Below are 18890 nucleotides of genomic sequence, written 5' to 3'. Positions count from 1 at the left end.
AAAACTGGGCACTGCTGTCATGTCAATACCATACCATGCTCTCCTTATGTCTGTTATTGAGCAAAATATCTTTATGGCTGGATATAGCACCCCAACAAAGTAACACTCACACCTTCTAAATGGCTGCCTTAACTGCCTTGTTGCAAGCAGATAATGACCCACTGACAGGTTCAGAGGAGGAATGCCACACTTTCCCTGTAATATCTGTATCATTGCTAAATACAAAGCGTTCAAAGATGCATCCTGGAAGCAGGGATTGGTGGACAGTCACCCATAATTCCTGGTTATGGACAGAAACCTATAATTTCTCCAAAGTGACTGATTAGCTGTGATAGCTGCTCTCAGTCAAAAGCCAGCCATCAGCTGCACGCATTACAAGCAAAATTCAAGCTTTGATCCATGTGTTTTTAATATACAGCTTGGTACAAAACACACATTTCAGTGGCTGTAGGCATTTCACACTGACATGAATGCAACCAAGTCACCAAGCAAGAAGGGAAGTTTTACCCCTCCCTGGTTCATACGATGCTGATGGCCCAGTCAAATGTAAGCAGAAAATCAGTTCTGCTGGAATGACATGCACGGCCCCACAGAAGCATCGTATTTCTTGGTTTAGGCATAGGACACAAGACTGTCTTCTAAAGAAGTTAGCAATAAATAAGTGTTGGGAGGGATGGACTGACGCAGAGAGAAAGAGAACCCTTTCAGATCGACTGTGGGGTGCACATTAAGGGGTAGATTAAGTGCTCTCTGTTTTCATTTCTATACTTAAGTCTCCTCAGTCTTTCTCCTCGGCATGCTTTGTACTTAAAGTACTGTAAATACGCATTCTTATTTGTACTTTACCTAAACTCAGTTTAAGTGGAGGTTCTTTTTATTTCAGCTCTTAGTCAAGGTTGAGGGAAAAATAAATATCCTGGTACTGGAGAATCTCCAAAGTGTCCAGCTCCCCAAACCATTTCTTGAAGGTTTACTTAGGTAGATATAGCTGACACCATTTTGAGAATATTTTGACGGTATTATTTGAGAGCTGAGTATGACAGAATTAAAAGAAAAAGCCACTCCAGTGGTAAATGGGAAGCTTTCTGGCAATTGGCAAGATCACTGCAGCACCAAGTGCTTGCCCAGGAATGAAAACCACACAGTAACATTGTGAATAAAAGCAGAATATGTACCCTTCCCCATCAATCAAATCTGCTCCCTAAAAGGGAGATAAATCTCTTCATTGACTAAACAAGACATAAACACGTACCTTTCCACAGCCATGCAGATTTTGCCAAAGCTTCTGTAAGAACAGCTTTCAATGGAAAAAGTTACCTGGGTTTTTGTAGATGCTAAGCACATCCTTGAAATAATGAGGTAAGAATCTTTCTAATAAAAGCAGCACATCCTCCAACTCCTCCAGAATGCCCACAAGCAGAAAATTTTCATTAACGTTCAGCTTTGCTCTTTCAAGGGCCCATTCACCAGGCTCCCTGTATGAAATTAATGGAGGGAGAGAGAGGGAGGAGAGAAAAAAAAAACCCAACAGTTTAAATATGCATTTACTTCAGAAATTCAAGCCAAGAACACAACTGAATCAAAAAATATTCAGTGCTGTACTTCTAATAGAACATAAAAAAACCCCCACCACACCTGAGTGGCTTACTGAGCTTTTCTGCATAACATCTAGAATTGGTTTGGCGTGTAAAAACACAATCACATTAAAAGGAGGTTAATCACTGCATGGAAGCACTCCGTTCTGAAGACATCTTTCGCCAAGTTGTTTGTAAGCTCAAACTTGTGAACTCCTGTATTTCAACTTGGAAGCACGACCCATCTCACGGAAGGAACGACTTCCCTGGGTGATGAAGGTGCTAAGGGGTGGCTGTCTCCCTGAACCACATCAGGAGAACTGCTGTGAGCAACCACTGCCTGCTGTTACCCAGCGAATACCACACAGGAGGCTACCAGCCTGTTTCCCACCTTATCCTTCATTTTAATTTCTGCCAAAGTCTCCATGAGCTTCCCTTTCCCTGCCATTACCCCTGACTGCCCTGTGGCTCTGCTACAGGGCTCACATTTGTTCGCTCTGACTGATACTGGTTTTGAAGCTCAGTTTAGGGTTATTCTATCTTTTCCCCCAGTGGGAGAAGCTGGCAGGACACCAGGACATATTTATGCTTCTCCTGTAGTTTCATAGAAGCACAATTAGGTTTGACAAGAACATGAATCCTAAGTCCCTTAGATGAACTCATATTAAGTTATGTCCTGGGAGCAGCAGTCAGCATTCATATTGATAAGGGTTATAATGCCAGTGTCCCAAACTAAAGGAAATCAGCTTTTTCCCAGGGTCCAGCTAGTATGATGAACATCTGAGTCACACAGGCTACTTGAAAGGCGCTGGAGATCACACCTCTTCCCTGACTTCCATTAGGCTAATTGCAAATTCTATGTGATAATGAACTTCCAACATTTGTCAGAAGCTCTGATGACATGCGGAAAAGCTTATTGCTTTACACTCCCACTAGAGCAGACTTGGAGCAGGTTTTTCACTCCCTACCACCTTCTTTGCATTGGCCCATTTTCTGGAAGAGCAGAGTGTCCTAACAAATACTACGAGCCTCCTTCTTGCAGCTCCTTGTGAGACTAGCAAGTAGCTGAAGGAAGTGCAATGGCGTCATAGGAGACACATCTAGAACAAGCTACAAAACAGTACTTCAATATAGTGCTCGGAAACCCCATAGAAATATGTTGTGAAAGTATTCAGACATGTCACTGTTGTTAATGGGATTACTCATATATACAAGTGTGCAAACCTAAGCATTTGCAAATGAGGCCAAAATACATTACGAAGAAATTGTAATGAAAATGAAGTCATGAATCTGTTTTGTTTCTTAATCATACCCTTGCTTGTGCCAAAAAACTAAAGCAGGGTTTTACAGCAAAGATACTTAGAAACTGAGACATAAGAATGAACACATTTTCACTTGCTATTACTCCTGCAAAAAAGTATGGCTTTCAAAAGAAGTTTTTGAGAACATGTGCAGTTGTTCCACTATAGAGAAGCGGTAACAATAAATAAATAGAACACCTTGAAGCTGAACAAACCTAATAAAGAACATGCTGTCACCAACAATACAACAGTATTTGAAAACAAGAAGGTATTTAAAATTATTCACATATTATTGCATAAAAGTTTACTGTGCAGTATCAATAATACAGCAATATGAGAATGGCATAAATAGTCACATTAAAAATGAACTTGCTCAGTTACAGCAGTAGAAGGCTGCACTTTACATAGTTTCAAGAAAGATTACGATTTCTTGCATGGACATAGAAACCTGGAATTCCTCAAATATAGACCTGATACGAGCATCCGAGCAGAGCTAAAACATGTATTACAAAATTACAGTGCAGATAAAATGAATAACAAGCACATACGGTCACTGTCATTTTCACCTTGCCAAGCCAGAAAAGAAAAATCCACATAAATACATCCAGATTTGATGAATTATTCAAGAATTAAAACAAGAAAAAAGAATAGTACTACATTTGCTTTACCCTCCTTACTCGAAAATACATGCATGGAGTTACCACATACAGTGCTACATTGTACTTCCACTTTTCTCTTGTACTTCACGTAACTATTGCCTCCCTATTATCAGTTTCTGACAAAATGCTGGCAATAGCTATTGCTGAACAAATTGGTATACCTTGTATGTATTTACCTGCATCTTGGATGCTGTCCACAGAAATATGGGATGATGTAAAATAATCTGGGATTGGAACATTCAGGGTAGTTTTCAAGGATACATACATTAATGTCCTGTGGGGGAGGAAAGAAAAAAAAAAAAGAAAAGAAAGAGGTTGAATACTGTATCTTCCTTTCTCTATTAACAAGTGTTTTCTTTATCTCATACTTTATACAGTCATCTCAAAGAGTTGTGCTGAGGCTATACCAAATACCTTAAAAGTCACCTACCAGTCAATTTATCTACTTCTAAATACCATTAGAAAGGTTTATTTTTGGGGGGGGGGGGGGGGGGGGGGAGCGATTTTGTCCTAGAATGCATAAAACTTTTTTTTTTTTCTTTCTGCAAATAACACAATTATTATATTGAGATTACTGCACGATTCAAGGCGGACACACAGATCAACTTTCATATTGAGTTATATTTACAATATTCAGGAGATTATTTTCAGACTCTTCTTTCTTCTAAATACACCCTGGGGGAAACGTGAAGTAGCCAGAATAAATCAAATTGAGACAACAATTATTTTCTTTTTTATTCTGCTTCATTCAATGACTGGAATGAACAAACGTAAGCTGTAATTTGCACAGCTTACTCTTGATATAAAAACATACATCACTTTTGATTACAATTCTGTACATTCCTCAGATGTTCAAAATTGAGCCTATTGTGTAAACCCTCACTGAGAAAAGGGCTTAACAGAAAGTATTTATAATTTTCCTGATTTATCGTTCATCTAATTAGGAGCTATTTATCATTTTTCAAAGACTAGGCATAGCTACTGAACCCTGAGGAACTGTATTCCATTTCTAGCTTTACTCTAGCACAATAATAAACATAGGTGCATGCGGGATTGAATTCCACTATCCTTATCTAGTCTAAATAGACCCTTACTCTGCAAGCAGACCCAGAGAGACGTACAGGGCAAAAAAAAAAAAAAAAAAAGTGCAAGACAACATAAGATCCTTTCATCTTTGCAAAACCAATCTTCATTCTTATTTAAAGATGCGTGCTTTTATAATGCAATAGGCTTGATACACATCAATATCAAACCATTGACTAATCAAATGCATACTTCATCAAGTAAATAAAATGTGATAGAGAACACTTCAGTGGGCAACATGTCCTCCACAAGACAGAAGTGCTCGGCAGCGTGGGAGACATGGAGAGCATCTCCTGCTCTCCTGGGGCAGCGTAGGGTACAGGCCTCCAGCCGCAGCATCCGCTTCTGAGACCTCAGCACAGAACAGCTCTTCCCAGAACTTCAGCCCTCATGCCTAACTTCATTACTGTCACATTTGGGTCCGTAAGCCTTTTAAAGTACATTCCTGCTTCCTCCATCTTACACTTACGTAAATCAGATTCAATAAGCACATCAGAAGACCCTGGGCTGAGAAGTAAATCACACAGTGAGGAACCATCAAAGAAAACAACATAAAAATTGCCAATTGGGATACAAACAACCCATCTTCCCTGCCCCCCCCAGTGTATTCAAGCATACTGAGAAGGGCTTGCCTTAAATACGTACCAGGAGACTTATGGTCAAGACCTGAACTTTGACATTCAAGGCTCTGAGCTAAAGCTCATCAGCCCCCCATTCTCAATGCTATGAATATTACTAAGAAATCGACTGGTGGCACAGTAAGGTGGCACAGCCAATGTGGCCCTCCTATCATCCCAATAGTTGGCTTTTTTTAACATGAATTAAAAATTGCAGTTCTTAAAAGGTTTATTGTGCTCTTACTATAGACACCACCAGAGATGTTTTCAGGGATACGTACTTTCAGTTTTCATAAGAACCTGCAGAGACCTGCAATGAATTCATAAATTGCTTGGAGTTAAAAAAAAATGGAAATACTGTCCTGATAATACTTTAAATTTTGTCCAAGCCAGCTTCCACTTGATTAATGGATTAATTAGAAGGCAGAAAAAAAGGTAAGATTTAAAAAACACTAGTATCACCCAACCAAGAGCTGTTCCTCCTTTCTCACTCCTATACGAAGGTGAAGGGACATCAACTCACAACAAAGACGCTTATTGTTTCTTTGCAGGAATAATGAATACAGTGAGTCAGAAAATATTCCCTAAGATAAATAACTATCAATACAAAATCCAGAAGCGTAACAGGGACCTCCTTGTCCTTCTGAATGCAATATTTGATTAATATGGATGGAGAAACATCCATACAATAAAAGCAATGTAAATTCATGTGGAAAATCCTGCACCTTTAACGCATGAACAGCTTATATTTAGTCAAAAAGAGATTTTTAATATTTCTTTTTAGGGTAAACTGCTGTAGGAACACTGAAAGAACCGGGACAGCACTAATTTAAACTACTGAGTGGCAATTCCCTTGGAATTTGATTTGTGGAAGGAATGCTAAAGGATGAGAGAGAAAAATCTTCCCCCCCTCCTCGCTGATGCACTCAAGGTTTAAGATAAAGGCCAGGTATGCTTTCACAGGAACCTACAATTTTATGCCACGCAATGGCACACATTTCACATTCCTGACATCAGAAGCACCAGGTTTACTCTGCGGTGAAAGCACTGCCCCTTTCCAGGCTCCGTTTACCACCGTCGCTGTGATCTGCATTACAGCTGCTGGAGGGTCCTGATGCATTTGCAGCACCTGCTCGCCTTTCCTATTTTAATGTATTCATAATTTGTGAAATAAATCACCAGCCACCATCCATCCCCTCAGGGAGATTTTACTTGATGATAATTATGCAGCTCCATAAGATGTGAAATCGCGGTTTTTAACCAAGAGGTGGGGCAAAAGAAAGGTCATCCTGAGGTGTGCTAGTCATTATAAAACTTAAACACACCTGAAGGAAGCTGCTCTTCGGTTGCTTAGCAGGACTTACAGGAATTTCTGTTTTTTCTGAGCATGAAAAGCTAAGGTGATATTTCGTTATTCTAGGCAGTGTTATTCTGTTAGTCCAAGCAACATATTAATGCTACATTTCCCAGTAAGAGCATGTTTTCCCAGCAGGACACAGATCTTTCAGGGCAGAAATGTGAGACAAAAAATTGCAAGGTGACAGATGACAGCCTTGCTCATTTAAATCACTGGAGGAGCCTTGTAAAAAAAATTATTCAAACACAGCTGAGAGAAAGAAAGAAGGAAACAGAGCTACTTTGATCATACCCCTTCACAATAAAGAAAGAGGAATCTTATTTTATTCCTCAGCTCTGGGCTACAATCCACACTGCTCATGTCCCGCTGGGCTTCCGTCTCCAGCAGGGCAGAGGGACTCCCGGGAACCAGCCCTGGGGCTGCAAGTAATGACAGAAACGATCTTTCTTTTTAATACCACCGTATTTTTCTATTGTTACAATTTTGGCTGAAATGGTACAATGGTTATGTCTACTTCCTTCTTCTGTAAAATTGTCTTTCATATAAAAATCACAACGCGCCCTAATCTATTCATCTGTCAATTAGCCAGACTACTGATCTATCAGAAATATATCAAAGGCGTGTTATTAATATATATTTTTTAAATTTAATAAAAAATGAACTGTTTTATTTGCCATAGCGAGTTCATACATGTCATAAGAAGTCAGCACATGATTAAAAACATTTCAGGGATACAAAATTCCTTTGGGAACTTTAATGCTATCACAAAAAGAGCAAACTTTAAAGTATTTAAAGAACAATAACCAATAAAGAACAATAACCAATAAAGAACAATAACCAATTTACTTAAGTTAATGTCTTTAACTTATTGCAAATACTGTACCATACACAAAAAGATGTGACCTTAGATCTGAGAGTCTGATTTTTTTTCTTCCTAATATAAAATCCTAAGAGTACTGGGGAAAATAATAACTTTTTTTGTCCAGTAGAACACCTAAGTTCTTCAAAAAAAAGAAATAATTCTTGACCTTCGAAAGCATTCCCTATTTTTTGATCCTCAGCATCTCAACCAAAGGTTACAGAAACACCAGATTCTGCCACGGATGTACAGCAATTCTTAGTATCCCTAACGATTTCAAATGAGGAATCATAACTCAAATACATACATGCCTTGCAAGTATTTTTCCATTAATCATCCATTAATCTACAGGAAGCCATAAAACTGGCCTTTCTCTCACTATCAAAATGAAAAATATAACATGTTGTCTTTCCATGCCCTGCCCTTGTGGGATACTGCAACTTCTGTGAAACCCGGAGACCCTGCTTACAGCCCAGCCACAGTGCACGCTCCTTACTTAAGCCTGAAGGTTGCAGATGTGAAGTTGAGGTGTGTCATGAAGGCTACAGAGGAAGCAGCAACCTAAATAAATACCTTTCAAGTTTCCATAAAAGGAAATGAAGTAAAATGATGTGGAAAACCAGTGAGCGAGCCCAGTCTACGGTGACCTCTCCTGCTCACAATGCTGTTCTTCATACACTGCTACAGTCAGCGGCGCAGTCTAGTCCTCACCATCGCCAGCCAAGGAAAATTCTTCTGCTCTGCTGAGAGCCCCCAAAAATCCTCTCACGGCTTGTAAAATGTTTTCTCACATATTTGCTCAGTGTTTGTAAAGAGGTCAAACTGACCGTTACATCCTGAGGACAACGTTGCATCATATGAACTAAATACAACCATGCTAAAGAAAAAATAATCTGCCGCCTTCTCTGACCCCAGCTAGGGAGGCTCTGGGTGGCTGTACAGCGATGGGGAAGAAAATGTAAACATGACAGCTCAGAAAAGGGCTCGGGACTGCAAATACGAAATGAAAGAAGGAAAAGCACAACTTCCTACTCTGTAAGGCTGCAGAAAGACATTGAAATGTCAAGGTATAGTTGGCATGAATGTTTTCAAATATAAATGTAACATGACTTACTAAATCTTATTTAGGAGCACAAATTATTTACATATTTTTATGGGAAATAAACTATAATGCAACGCATTTTTAAACCTAATCAGAGAGGTTTTTACTTCATCAGGTGATATTTAATGTTTCTATTCAATCTCTATCAAGTATTTGGATAACTAGAGCCACACAGCAGCAAGATGACCTGGTTCTTTCGGATTCTGGAGGTATTTGGTACTCGTTGGTGTGTCTATGCTACCGGCACTGGCAGGAGATTGCTGTGGGCTGGGCAGGTGCCAGGCATCACTTCTCAAACCAGCACTGCCAACACAGCTGAAGCCAAGTGTTTCCCAGCACATGCTATTGTGGTACCAAGTCCCTCCAAGGAGGGCTGCCAGGTGGGGTGGATTGTGCCAGACTGGGTGGGGTGATGGTCCTCTGGAGACAACAGCAAGCTGGACAAGTCTACTGGGACACCAGTGGCAGGCTGCAGAGCGAGCAGTGGGCGCTTCGGGGAGAAGCTCCATGAGATGGCAGAGCTGATCTAGCTAACCGAAACGTGGGTTTCTGCCCCCAAACACCCCCCTGCACCAGCTGCGATGGCACCTTCACTCCTGTGCAGGCTCCGCTAGCTCAAAAAGCAACAGAAACCCTTTTCTTTCCCTTCGTTGCCTCCTGGTCTTCTACCAGAAGAGTGAACAACACTGGGCTTGCTCATGGAAATGCGGCGATGCCACCGCAGCACTGCCACACTCCAGCTGCCCAGGGCATGTCCCCCTCGGAGCAACGCAGGCCACATTTAATGACTTCAGTCGCCCTGTTCATTTTTTTTAGTCATTTTGCCACTGTGGTCATTACGACGACTGGGAAACAGTCACCAGAGAGCGCGGCCGTTTCACCCTGGCACTGCCTGTCCCCTACGCCCAAATACTGCCACCACCGCAAGAGCCACCTGCGCTCCCAGCATCTTCCTCTGTGGCACTGTGAAATCCAGGGATGCCAGGGACTTCTCCTGTCTTTTTAGCTGCCTGGCAGATCTCAGATAGTTACTGACAAGACAGCAGAGGTGGGCCTCGTGTTTCATCCTGAAGAGGAGCGACAAGGATCTCAGCTGCTGTGAAAGAGACGACTACATCTACCAGAGACATCCAGTAAGGCCAGTCCTCTGGGGGGTCCATGCAACAGATTCAGGTCTGCCCTGTGAAGACAGATGCTACAGCAGAAGGAGGCCAGTGACAGGACTTTGGGGACTGGAGCACAAAATGGGGAAGTGCCCGGGGTGTCTGAACAGCTCGGGCTGCGCTCCCCAAAGATGACCTCTTCTAGCTGGCTTCACCATGGCTTTCCTGCTTAAAGGCCAAGAGGTATACTGCTTTACCTTTGACGAACACTACATTTGAAAGCTGAGCTGAGGTTTGCATTTTAAAACTAGTTTTCAGTCACAGATAATATTCCTTTCAACTCTTTCTCGCTTGGCATGTCTGTTTTTGAAGAGATACACTTCTGAACGCTTTTGTACAGCTTCTGAAAGGCTACACAGACATTTCACACTTTTGCAGGTATTCAAGTTCCTTTCCTCCACATATTTGTCAGGAGTTGAAATATGCTTTTTTAAAAAAAAAAGTCCTTGATCTCTTAAATTCCCAAAAAATCCTCATTACCATTTCTTCAACAAACTGCTCTTTGCCTTCAGCTAAATCATGTATTTGATAAAAAGCAGCAGGCAAAAGCAACTAAAGAATGAAGAGAAGAAAAGATGCTTCTCATCACCCATATTTCTGTAAGGCCCAGGGCACCACTAGAGAAGGAGATGGAGTAACAGCCTGTGCAGGAGATCAGAAGAATATCCTTCGGAAAGTCTCAAGGACTCCTAGCAGCAGTGAGTTGGATGAGCAAAAGCACCTCGTAGTGCCAGCTCATTTGATTCAAGCTGCTGTCCTCCAGCCATCTTATTTAAAGGTTAGTTCAAAACAGAAGCTGTCCTGTAAAACAAAGCAATGTGCTCTTCTAAGTGTGTTGAGTTCCACCCCCCCAAATAATTTTTCACTTCTTATTATCTGGAAACAGACTCTCTTCCCTGCCCCTCTTTTCCAGTTCTTCAGATGCTTCCTACAACCAACACTTCTGTCAGCAAATCATTAGTCAACCACTTGCTTTGACACGTGGGGGTGTTTACCTACAAGCTACGATGTCTCTCTCTTGCGGATGACTGGCTTTCACGCAGGCGAACAGAAGTCCCGGGGACTGAGAGGCGGTGACAGCATGCTGTCAGTAGCCAGGGGCTACCAAGGCCAAGCTGGTGTCTTGCAGAAAGCCCCTGAGGATTCCCCGGGAAACAATGAGGACGACTGGGAGGACTGGACCCTGCTATGTTTTCCTGATTATTCACTGGGCTATTTTTGAAAGGACTCTTATGAAAAGTTACTACATACACAGTTGTTCTGGGGAAACAACAGACAGCTACAGATGGAGGCAACGTTCAAGTGCCCACACTTCAGCTCTTCTCCAGCCTTTCTGTCTAGCTAGGCTACTGCAAGCCAAAAGGCTCCAAAGACGTTTTGTTCCCCCTCTGAGAGCGAGCTCCTGCTCTGGCTTTACTGGTCTGGGCAGCAAGTCACACCAATATGTTGGCTTGAAGCCAGTCAACCATGTATACACGAAAAAATACACTAAAAAAATGGGAAACATAAAAGGTCTCTGATTCAAAAAAATCTGTCTTTAAAGAAAAATGCACTTAAACTTGAAAAAAACCCTAGTTCTCCAATGTTTAATCTAAATAAAATTAAAGGAAAAGAAGCATTTTTGTTCATTCTCTAGCATGGCACTCTCTCTCATGGACAGGACTGCTACAGTTTCCTCTTCTGAGTCTCCAGCTCAGAGACCCGATGGATGGAGAAGACAGGCCAGACAGCTCTCCTTCCCTACAGGCAGGGGGAAGTCCACCAGCCATCTTGAGAAAGGGTGGAAGGACCTGCCTGCAAGTGCTCTTAGTTGACTTGAGAAAACAAAATTTAAAAGTATTTCTGGTACTTGTGATAAAACCTTGGAAAGCCTAGAAATATTTGTGTGTTTTTCTTTTTTTTCAGTTTCATCTCCAGGGAATGAGTTTTCACCAATTAACAATATTTAGATCAAAACTGAACCTACCTCTGTACCCAGAACAGCACCCAAACTTAAAGGTTTGAGTAGATATGTCTGCTGTTATCTATGTGTAGTATGACTGCTGTTCTCACAGACAAAAACGGCTTTAATCTAGACAACACGTACGGTCACCTCCTCGCTGCCCCGTTTCTTTGGCGCGTGCAAAGCATACCACCACGCTGCACCACTGAGCAGCAGCAATGCTGTAACTCCCCATAGCTTTCTGCTAAGCCTTCTTCACCTATGGTTACAAGGACAGCTTACAGACTTATACTACATATTTCTATTTCACACGCTCCAGGGTAGCACATTAATGCTGCATGTGAGAGAGGAGATGAGAAGCTTACAGGACCTTTGGCGACTATTGATGACTTGAGGTCAAACCTAAATATCAGCAGAGATAGTATACTGAGGAATATATACATCTTCTATTCCTCTGCTTAAAGCTTGATACTTTTCCTGAGTAACTGCATCGGTAGGCTAGACATTTATACTTGCAAGTTAATGAAACTTCGTTTCATAGTATGAGATATCTTTTCTTTAATTAGAAAAGCCTATACTGTAAGGGTACAAGTATTCAAGGGAAAATTCTACTATGAAAATCTGGAGAAAAAGATAAAAGTGTTTTCAAATGTTAGGATATGAAGGCTGGTTCAGTTAAGCCTTCTTTTAATTGTGCTCTAATGAGGAAACTTGACTTTTTAAAGCTAGCCTAAGATGGCCTATGGCTTGCTTAGATTTAATTTGTGCTGTCTTTACATCAGCACAGATTTCCTTGATTTTTTTTTTTTTTCAGAGGATAATTCTGGGTTTTCTTTGAATTGACTTTCCTCTTTTTTCTGGCAAAATACGTGTTTTTCATTTTTTCCCCCAGACCACATAAGCAAATAGGCTGCCAAGTTTAATTCCCACTTTTTTCTTTTTGACGGACTCTTTTGGCTGGGCTAATTTGCCTGGCTTTTCTGCCAACAATGTATTCAGCTCTTCTTCCTGGCACCTTAGCAAGTGAAGCAGCAGCTAACAAAACAGCGTCTTCTGCTAACCGTCTACATTTTCATTTAGTGCAGGCATAAATTATTCATTCATATACAAACTTTTGCTGCCATTAACATAGCAGAGATGATGAACTATGCCCACGATGCTACTAGTTAGATGTGACAAACACTAAACACATTTGCAGATCCTGATTTTCTAACTTATAATGATGTATAACATCGAGAAAATATATAGGTGGATGTATTTCTCTCTTCTCTGTTATCAGAAATCATACTAGTCATTTGTGAAAGACCAGTTTTAGCAATTAGAACAGAATCACTTCATAGTTTTAAGTAGGCACCTTCTCATTCTTTCTTTTTCATCACTGTTGTATTTTTCACCTTGAACCATCTTTGTATGGGAAATACATGAAAAAAATAGAAAGAAATTATGCCAAAAAAAGGGAGAGTGCCTGCCAGCTGGAAGAAGTGTATAAGCATTAAATAACCATCCTGTTACAGACGGCACAGATCCAGGGAAGACCAAAAATACAGGCCATTATACTGCAATCAAGAATGAATCCCAGTAGCAACTAACAGCAGGGACACAGTACATCTGTTAATTCTGTTTACTAACACTTCTTCATAAAAGAACCTGGAAAATTAGTCTGCGCGGATGATGACCCTTAATGAAGTCAATTAGGGATGGCATATATTCAATTCTGCAAATGCTGAGCAGGAAATACCCCCCACCTCAAGGATTTCTCAGCCCTCCCTAATTCAGTGCTGCTGGACCCTAGCCAACAGATGCCTGTGAGAAAAGCGGTGAGTCAACAGATACATCCAACAATTTACACTTACAAAAGGTAGTTCTGAAGCACAGATAAAGTTATTCTTCGACAGATGATGGCCTCTGCCTGGAGCTGACTACGAGGCTGGAGTCAGCGGGCTGGAAGTGGACAGAGATACGGCTGGTGGGTGAGGGTCCTCCAGGCAGGGTGGCCTCACCATACCTGGCAACGCAGTGCAGCCCTGGCTGCTGCCCATCCCAGCAAGAAAGGCTGCTGCAGAAGACACAGGGCATCAAGAAGCATTTTAGTCCATCCTTTGCTAAGGGAGAACTAAGATTATCTAAACTAGGGTTGCCATGTGTCCAATCTGTTGATAAAAAAATGTTCATATCCTCTCTAATATCTATCAGTGCTTTACTGCTCCTACTGTCAGAAAACCTTTACTAGTATCTGATACAAAACCACCTTAATATAATTTAAGGAAACTCCTTTTTGCCTTAATCTTGATGAACACAAGGAATAAATGCAGGACATCTGCTTCATAGCACAATTTTATTCATCTGAAGACTTACATTTCCCTACAGTATTTCCTTTTTAAGACTGTCTTCTGGACTCTCTTCAATTTCTTAGGAAGTCCTAAAACAGAACACTTTTTAACTTAGGCTTTTTCAGCTCCAAGTAAAGCGGAAAAGACCCTGCTGGTGCCTTATGTAAGTTCTCATCTGAACAAGAGAGTGCTGTGGAGGGAATTAAGGAATAATTTCATGTCTCTGGCTCCTGGAACCCAGCATCTTCTGTTTGACTTGAAATGCTGGATCCCAGAAACCATTTGTGCTACACATTTTTAAAAAACAAATTGGAGAAGATACAGAGGAAATCATTGTATAACAGCGCAGATTATCACCTCTCTAATACACCCCTCTGTTAATGTTAAAAGACTTGCTGTCCAGCCAAGTACATTATAATACTAAGACTCGGCGTGTCCTGGATTGGGAGCAAGTCCTGCTCACGACTGAGCAGAGATATGCATTACAGACTGCTCAGAATGAAAAATCGTGTCACAAAAAATACCACAGGAGATCTGGGACGCTTTCACATACAGAAAAGGGCCCTCTAGAGAGGGCGTAAGTCAAGAAAAAAAGTCTCGAACTGAAGTGACAGTCAAAGATGCTTTAGCAAAAATAGATAAAATGAACAGAAGAGCCAGAACCAGCCAGCGTTAGATGACACTATAATGAAGAACACAACCAGCACGGGGAAGAATCAACGTCAGCAGAGAAAGCTGTGCCTCTCCAACTTCCAACAGTTCTTTGATTCAGTCACTAAAGATGTGATAAACGCAGCCCTGCGTTCCTAAATTCTCAGGGGAAAAAAAGAAATAGAGGAGAGGCTGATAAAGGACAGGAATAAAATGGCTAGTTTTCTTAGTGAAACGAGACACTGAGTAGGGCCACACAGCATCTGTGCTGACACATCTCTTGTGCATAACAAAGAAAGGTTAACAGTGAAGTAGCAAATTTTTCAGGCAATATTAATGAGAGCAGATAAGAAATCTGACCTCCAGGAGTTATAGAAGGATCCTATAATGCTGATTAGGCAATAAAATGCTGGAAGAAATTCAGTGCTGGTAAATGCATAGGTCCTTGCTACAGGATACTCTGGATGACAAAGGTGTAACTGGGTTTAAAAAAACAACCAAACGAAAGAATAATAAAAAAAAAGAAAATAAAAAAGATATATTCATAGAAGAAAGGTCTATCAAGGGCTATTAAACACAGCTATGGAAGCAATGTCTGGCTCGGGAAATTGGTAAGCTGAAGAACTTCAGAAGCTGGGAGGACACTGAAGGGGAAGCAACCCTTTAGCCTCTCCCCAGCTTGTACTGTCTTCCCCAGCTGGGAGGGATGCTGCTCATGTCTCAAGAAGGGCTTAATGCAGAAAGTTCACACCCCTACATATAACACAATGTCATTTGCACAGATATCACGGGATTTAAATGTTTCAAAATATTGCTTCGTTGCTACAATACACAAAAACCTATTTTAATAACGAGACATTTCTGTAGTGCACATTTTTCTCACATCTTCTTTCCCAGGTCAAATGTTCTCATTCCTTTAGAGCTTGACTGCATGCACAGAAATTATGCTCAGCAGATTTTAGCCCAAACCTCAAAAACACATATACTAACAGAAACACATTGAAGTTCTATGAATGCCACAACATCTTGAAGCTAGCATTACATTGTTTTCAGCAGAGGTCCACAAAAAACAGTTTTAACAATACGAAAGTTTAAAAGAGGCTTATTAAAACAAATGTCAGAGTTCTGAATGTTAAAGATGTTATCGGAGGGAAGCAATCCATGACCCAAAAGGAAGTTAATTTAATTGGCAATGAGCATTAAATATTATTGCTCTCATACATCCCATCAAGACAGAGGCAAAACAAACAAGAGATTTCATTCCATTTGCATATATTTTTACAGAACTTCACATGACAAGAGTTAGGGAGGAAAATGCTTACTTTCTTCAATATAAATCTTCAAAATAAAAGAGTATATACGTGGAGAAGGGAAGATACACCACAATATATCTTAAAAAGTTATTGCAGGCTTCAGTAAGCAGCATTTCTTTTAATTATTAAGCTTCTCTCACCTGCAGATGTAGCAAGATTTTCACTAAAGAAAATGAACACTAGCTAGCTGATGCATCTTAAAAGTTTTATTTCAACGTACTGCTCAGTTATAGCTTAGACTATCTGCTGTGTGAACTCCAGTGATGCAATTCCCTTCCACTGATGCTAAAGGGAGAGGGACTGTATCCAACAGCTCGTGATGTGCACTTGAAATAATCCAGTCACATCAAGTACACTGCCTAGCAAAAAAGAAAACAAAAAACCTGCTGCTGACTCTCCATTAAAAAAAGAGAAAATATATGATGATCATCATACAGTACAGGTTATAAATTTCTTTGGGTTTGCCCATTTTTTAAAGTTAGATGATAAATCTTAAAAGCACAGTACTGACCTTTAAGAAAAAATAACAGGCTTACAGGCTTCCTCATAGCAGCAAGGTCTAAACATCTTTTATGTCCCCTTGACCTACCACATTTGTGGTGAGACTTTACCACAAGTCTCTTGAATGGTGAGAAAAAGGCTAGAAGTGTGAGCTGCGTGATAATTTTGCCTTCTTATCAGCCTTCTGCCCAGCACCGTCTGACTTTGAATCTCTCCCCTCATCTCTCAGGGCTGAAATGCAAAAGGAGCTGCAGAGCAGAGAAGAAAACCACGCTGCTTCTGCATATGGCTTCCCTGCTGCTCTAAGTGGGGATGGTTTCTGCTCTGCTGCCCCAATCTAATTTCCCTAGTTATAACCTTCCCCCTGCTGAACAGCTCTAATGCTTTTCTGGAAAATTACTAATACTTTGCATCATTCATAGCACTACCATTCTGAATAGCAGCCACAAAATGGAACAAACATATTGATTTCAGTTTGACAAGACTATCACTCTATTGACAGCTCCAAGTATTTAAAAACTCCTAGAATTACAAGGCTTGGAAGCATAATTAATGTTCCTATTTGCCCCTTTTTTAATTTTTTGAACCTTGAGTCATCTGCTGGAGTTCTTGTCTACAACTATGAAAAACAAAACCATGCCTCCCTCCCCACACAGAAACGCAGAATCTCTCAATCCCCTCATCTCAGGTGCTATGGCTTCAAAAAGCACAGCAAGGAACAAGATCAATTATGAAATCATGGAGATTAATAACTGTGCTAGAAGGAGGGGAAAAGTGTAAAATCTGCTTTTTTTTCTTCCTGTTTATCAAAGACATCATCTCTTTGGACTACATTCTGAAGAAATTTTGTTTTATTTTTTCCTTCAACCATTGATGAGCACTTTAGTTTTGTTTTTTCCTTTTAAAGAGAACAGAAAATTAATTTCTAAAAAAAAAAAAAAAAGAAAAATCTCATTTAGCAATCCATATTCACCATGGAAAGTTTCCTATTTGCCACCAGTTAGTGGATTTTTCCCCAAGAAAAAGGAAATTGCTCTTGACAAGCTCAGTTATGAATAGTGGCTGGCTTTGCTTGGATCAGAGTTCATAGGAAAAAGTTGTGTTCGAGGTAACCTCACTAGACTGTGTTTCAATAATTCACTGAGCAGTAGGCAGCTTTGCTGAAACAATGGTAGTCCATTTTCCAGAGTCTGTAACAACAAATAATCAGCTGAACACCCTTTGTTGAGTTTTTTGGCAGGGTTTTTTGTTTGTTTTTATGTGTAGCAACTATAGATATAGAAGCTTTGAAAATACTAGTCAACCACAAAAAAAAAAAGAACGTTTAGAATAAAAATCAGAAAAAGTGAATGCTGCTTTTACTGCAAAGGAAAATTTCCCTACCTTGAAGCAGTTCATGGTCAACGTATTTTCTCAACTGACAGGGAAGGTCTGTTTATTCTGAAAGATGGAATTACCTTCTCATTCAAGACAGCCCCCCCTGCCCCCATGATAGCTCACTACCATGCAACATCATCAGCCAACTGGTGAGGGATTCGTGTATTTTTGAATAAGGATATTTGACTTTAAACAGTCATCTTAAGGAAAAAAAACAAAGCATTTGAAACAGTTGACACTTGTCTCTTGTCTTCTCTCGTTTCTTTCTTCAAAAAAGGCAGAATTATAAGAAAGACCAAAAAATGAGTTCCTGGCAGCAATACCCTTCCTTACTTGACTGACCATATGGAAACAATGGCCAAATGCCCCAAGCCCCACTCAGTGCCAACAAACAGAGGTTTGCAGCTTGGCACAGTCTGTTCGCTCAGGTTTTCTTCTGGCAACACCATCTCACCACGTTATGAAAAACTGCTTTTATTTTTTTCTTTTGAATTCAGGTAAAATCCGCCACAAAAAGGCTGAAGGAATCAGGGTGTGCATAGCTTTCTGAAGGACTCTCAGTGCCCATCAGTATCCTTCAGATGCCTGGGTTTATTTCCACCGGGTTTCCATTTCATTAAGGTGCGAAGATGCCTTAGAGTATGTGGTTTGAGTCAGTCCTCGTATCAGGGCACAGAAGCCATTAGTCTTCCCAAAGCTACTGCACTAAGCAACAAAACTTGCCAACTGCCCTTCTGATTGCAATTGGCAAAGAAGCCAATCCGCCTCCTCATTGTCTGAAGTCTCTGATCCTTTCATATCCCTTTGGTAAAAAATAGGAAGGGAGGACACCTAACACAAGTCTGGAGCCTCCATACTAAAAAGTTCATTTAACTGAAGCTATTAGTGTGCTGATAACCTCATAACACAACTTACACCGTTGGGGAAAAAAAAAATCTCTAAGAAAAAAACAAAACGAAAAACATCTGCAGCAATACCCTTTATGCCAAGATGGAAAATCTGATTTCTGGAATATCTGACACCTGAAGAGCACTCCTGTGGGAAAGCACACCACCCACTTA

At 40.6% G+C, this 18890-nt stretch overlaps 1 protein-coding gene across 2 annotated transcripts in view; it reads right to left on the bottom strand.

Annotated features, from left to right (window-relative positions):
* UST (uronyl 2-sulfotransferase) overlaps positions 1–18890 on the bottom strand; it is a gene marked incomplete at its 3' end in the record, with an annotated part of 166778 nt that overhangs the window by 30902 nt on the left and 116986 nt on the right. For both annotated transcript variants that reach the window (XM_082305926.1, XM_082305927.1), the window contains exons 6-7: positions 3711–3808; positions 1318–1475 (exon numbers count right to left, since the gene is read on the bottom strand). In XM_082305926.1, coding sequence (XP_082162052.1) covers positions 1318–1475; positions 3711–3808 — 256 coding nt within the window. The remainder of the gene's footprint in view (positions 1–1317; positions 1476–3710; positions 3809–18890) is intronic.

This window comes from Platalea leucorodia (assembly GCF_965183815.1).
Source record: "Platalea leucorodia genome assembly, chromosome: 3".
NCBI lineage: Eukaryota > Metazoa > Chordata > Aves > Pelecaniformes > Threskiornithidae > Platalea > Platalea leucorodia.
The sequence above is the reverse complement of the archived record's forward strand: the minus strand, read 5'-3'. Positions and strand labels throughout refer to the sequence as shown.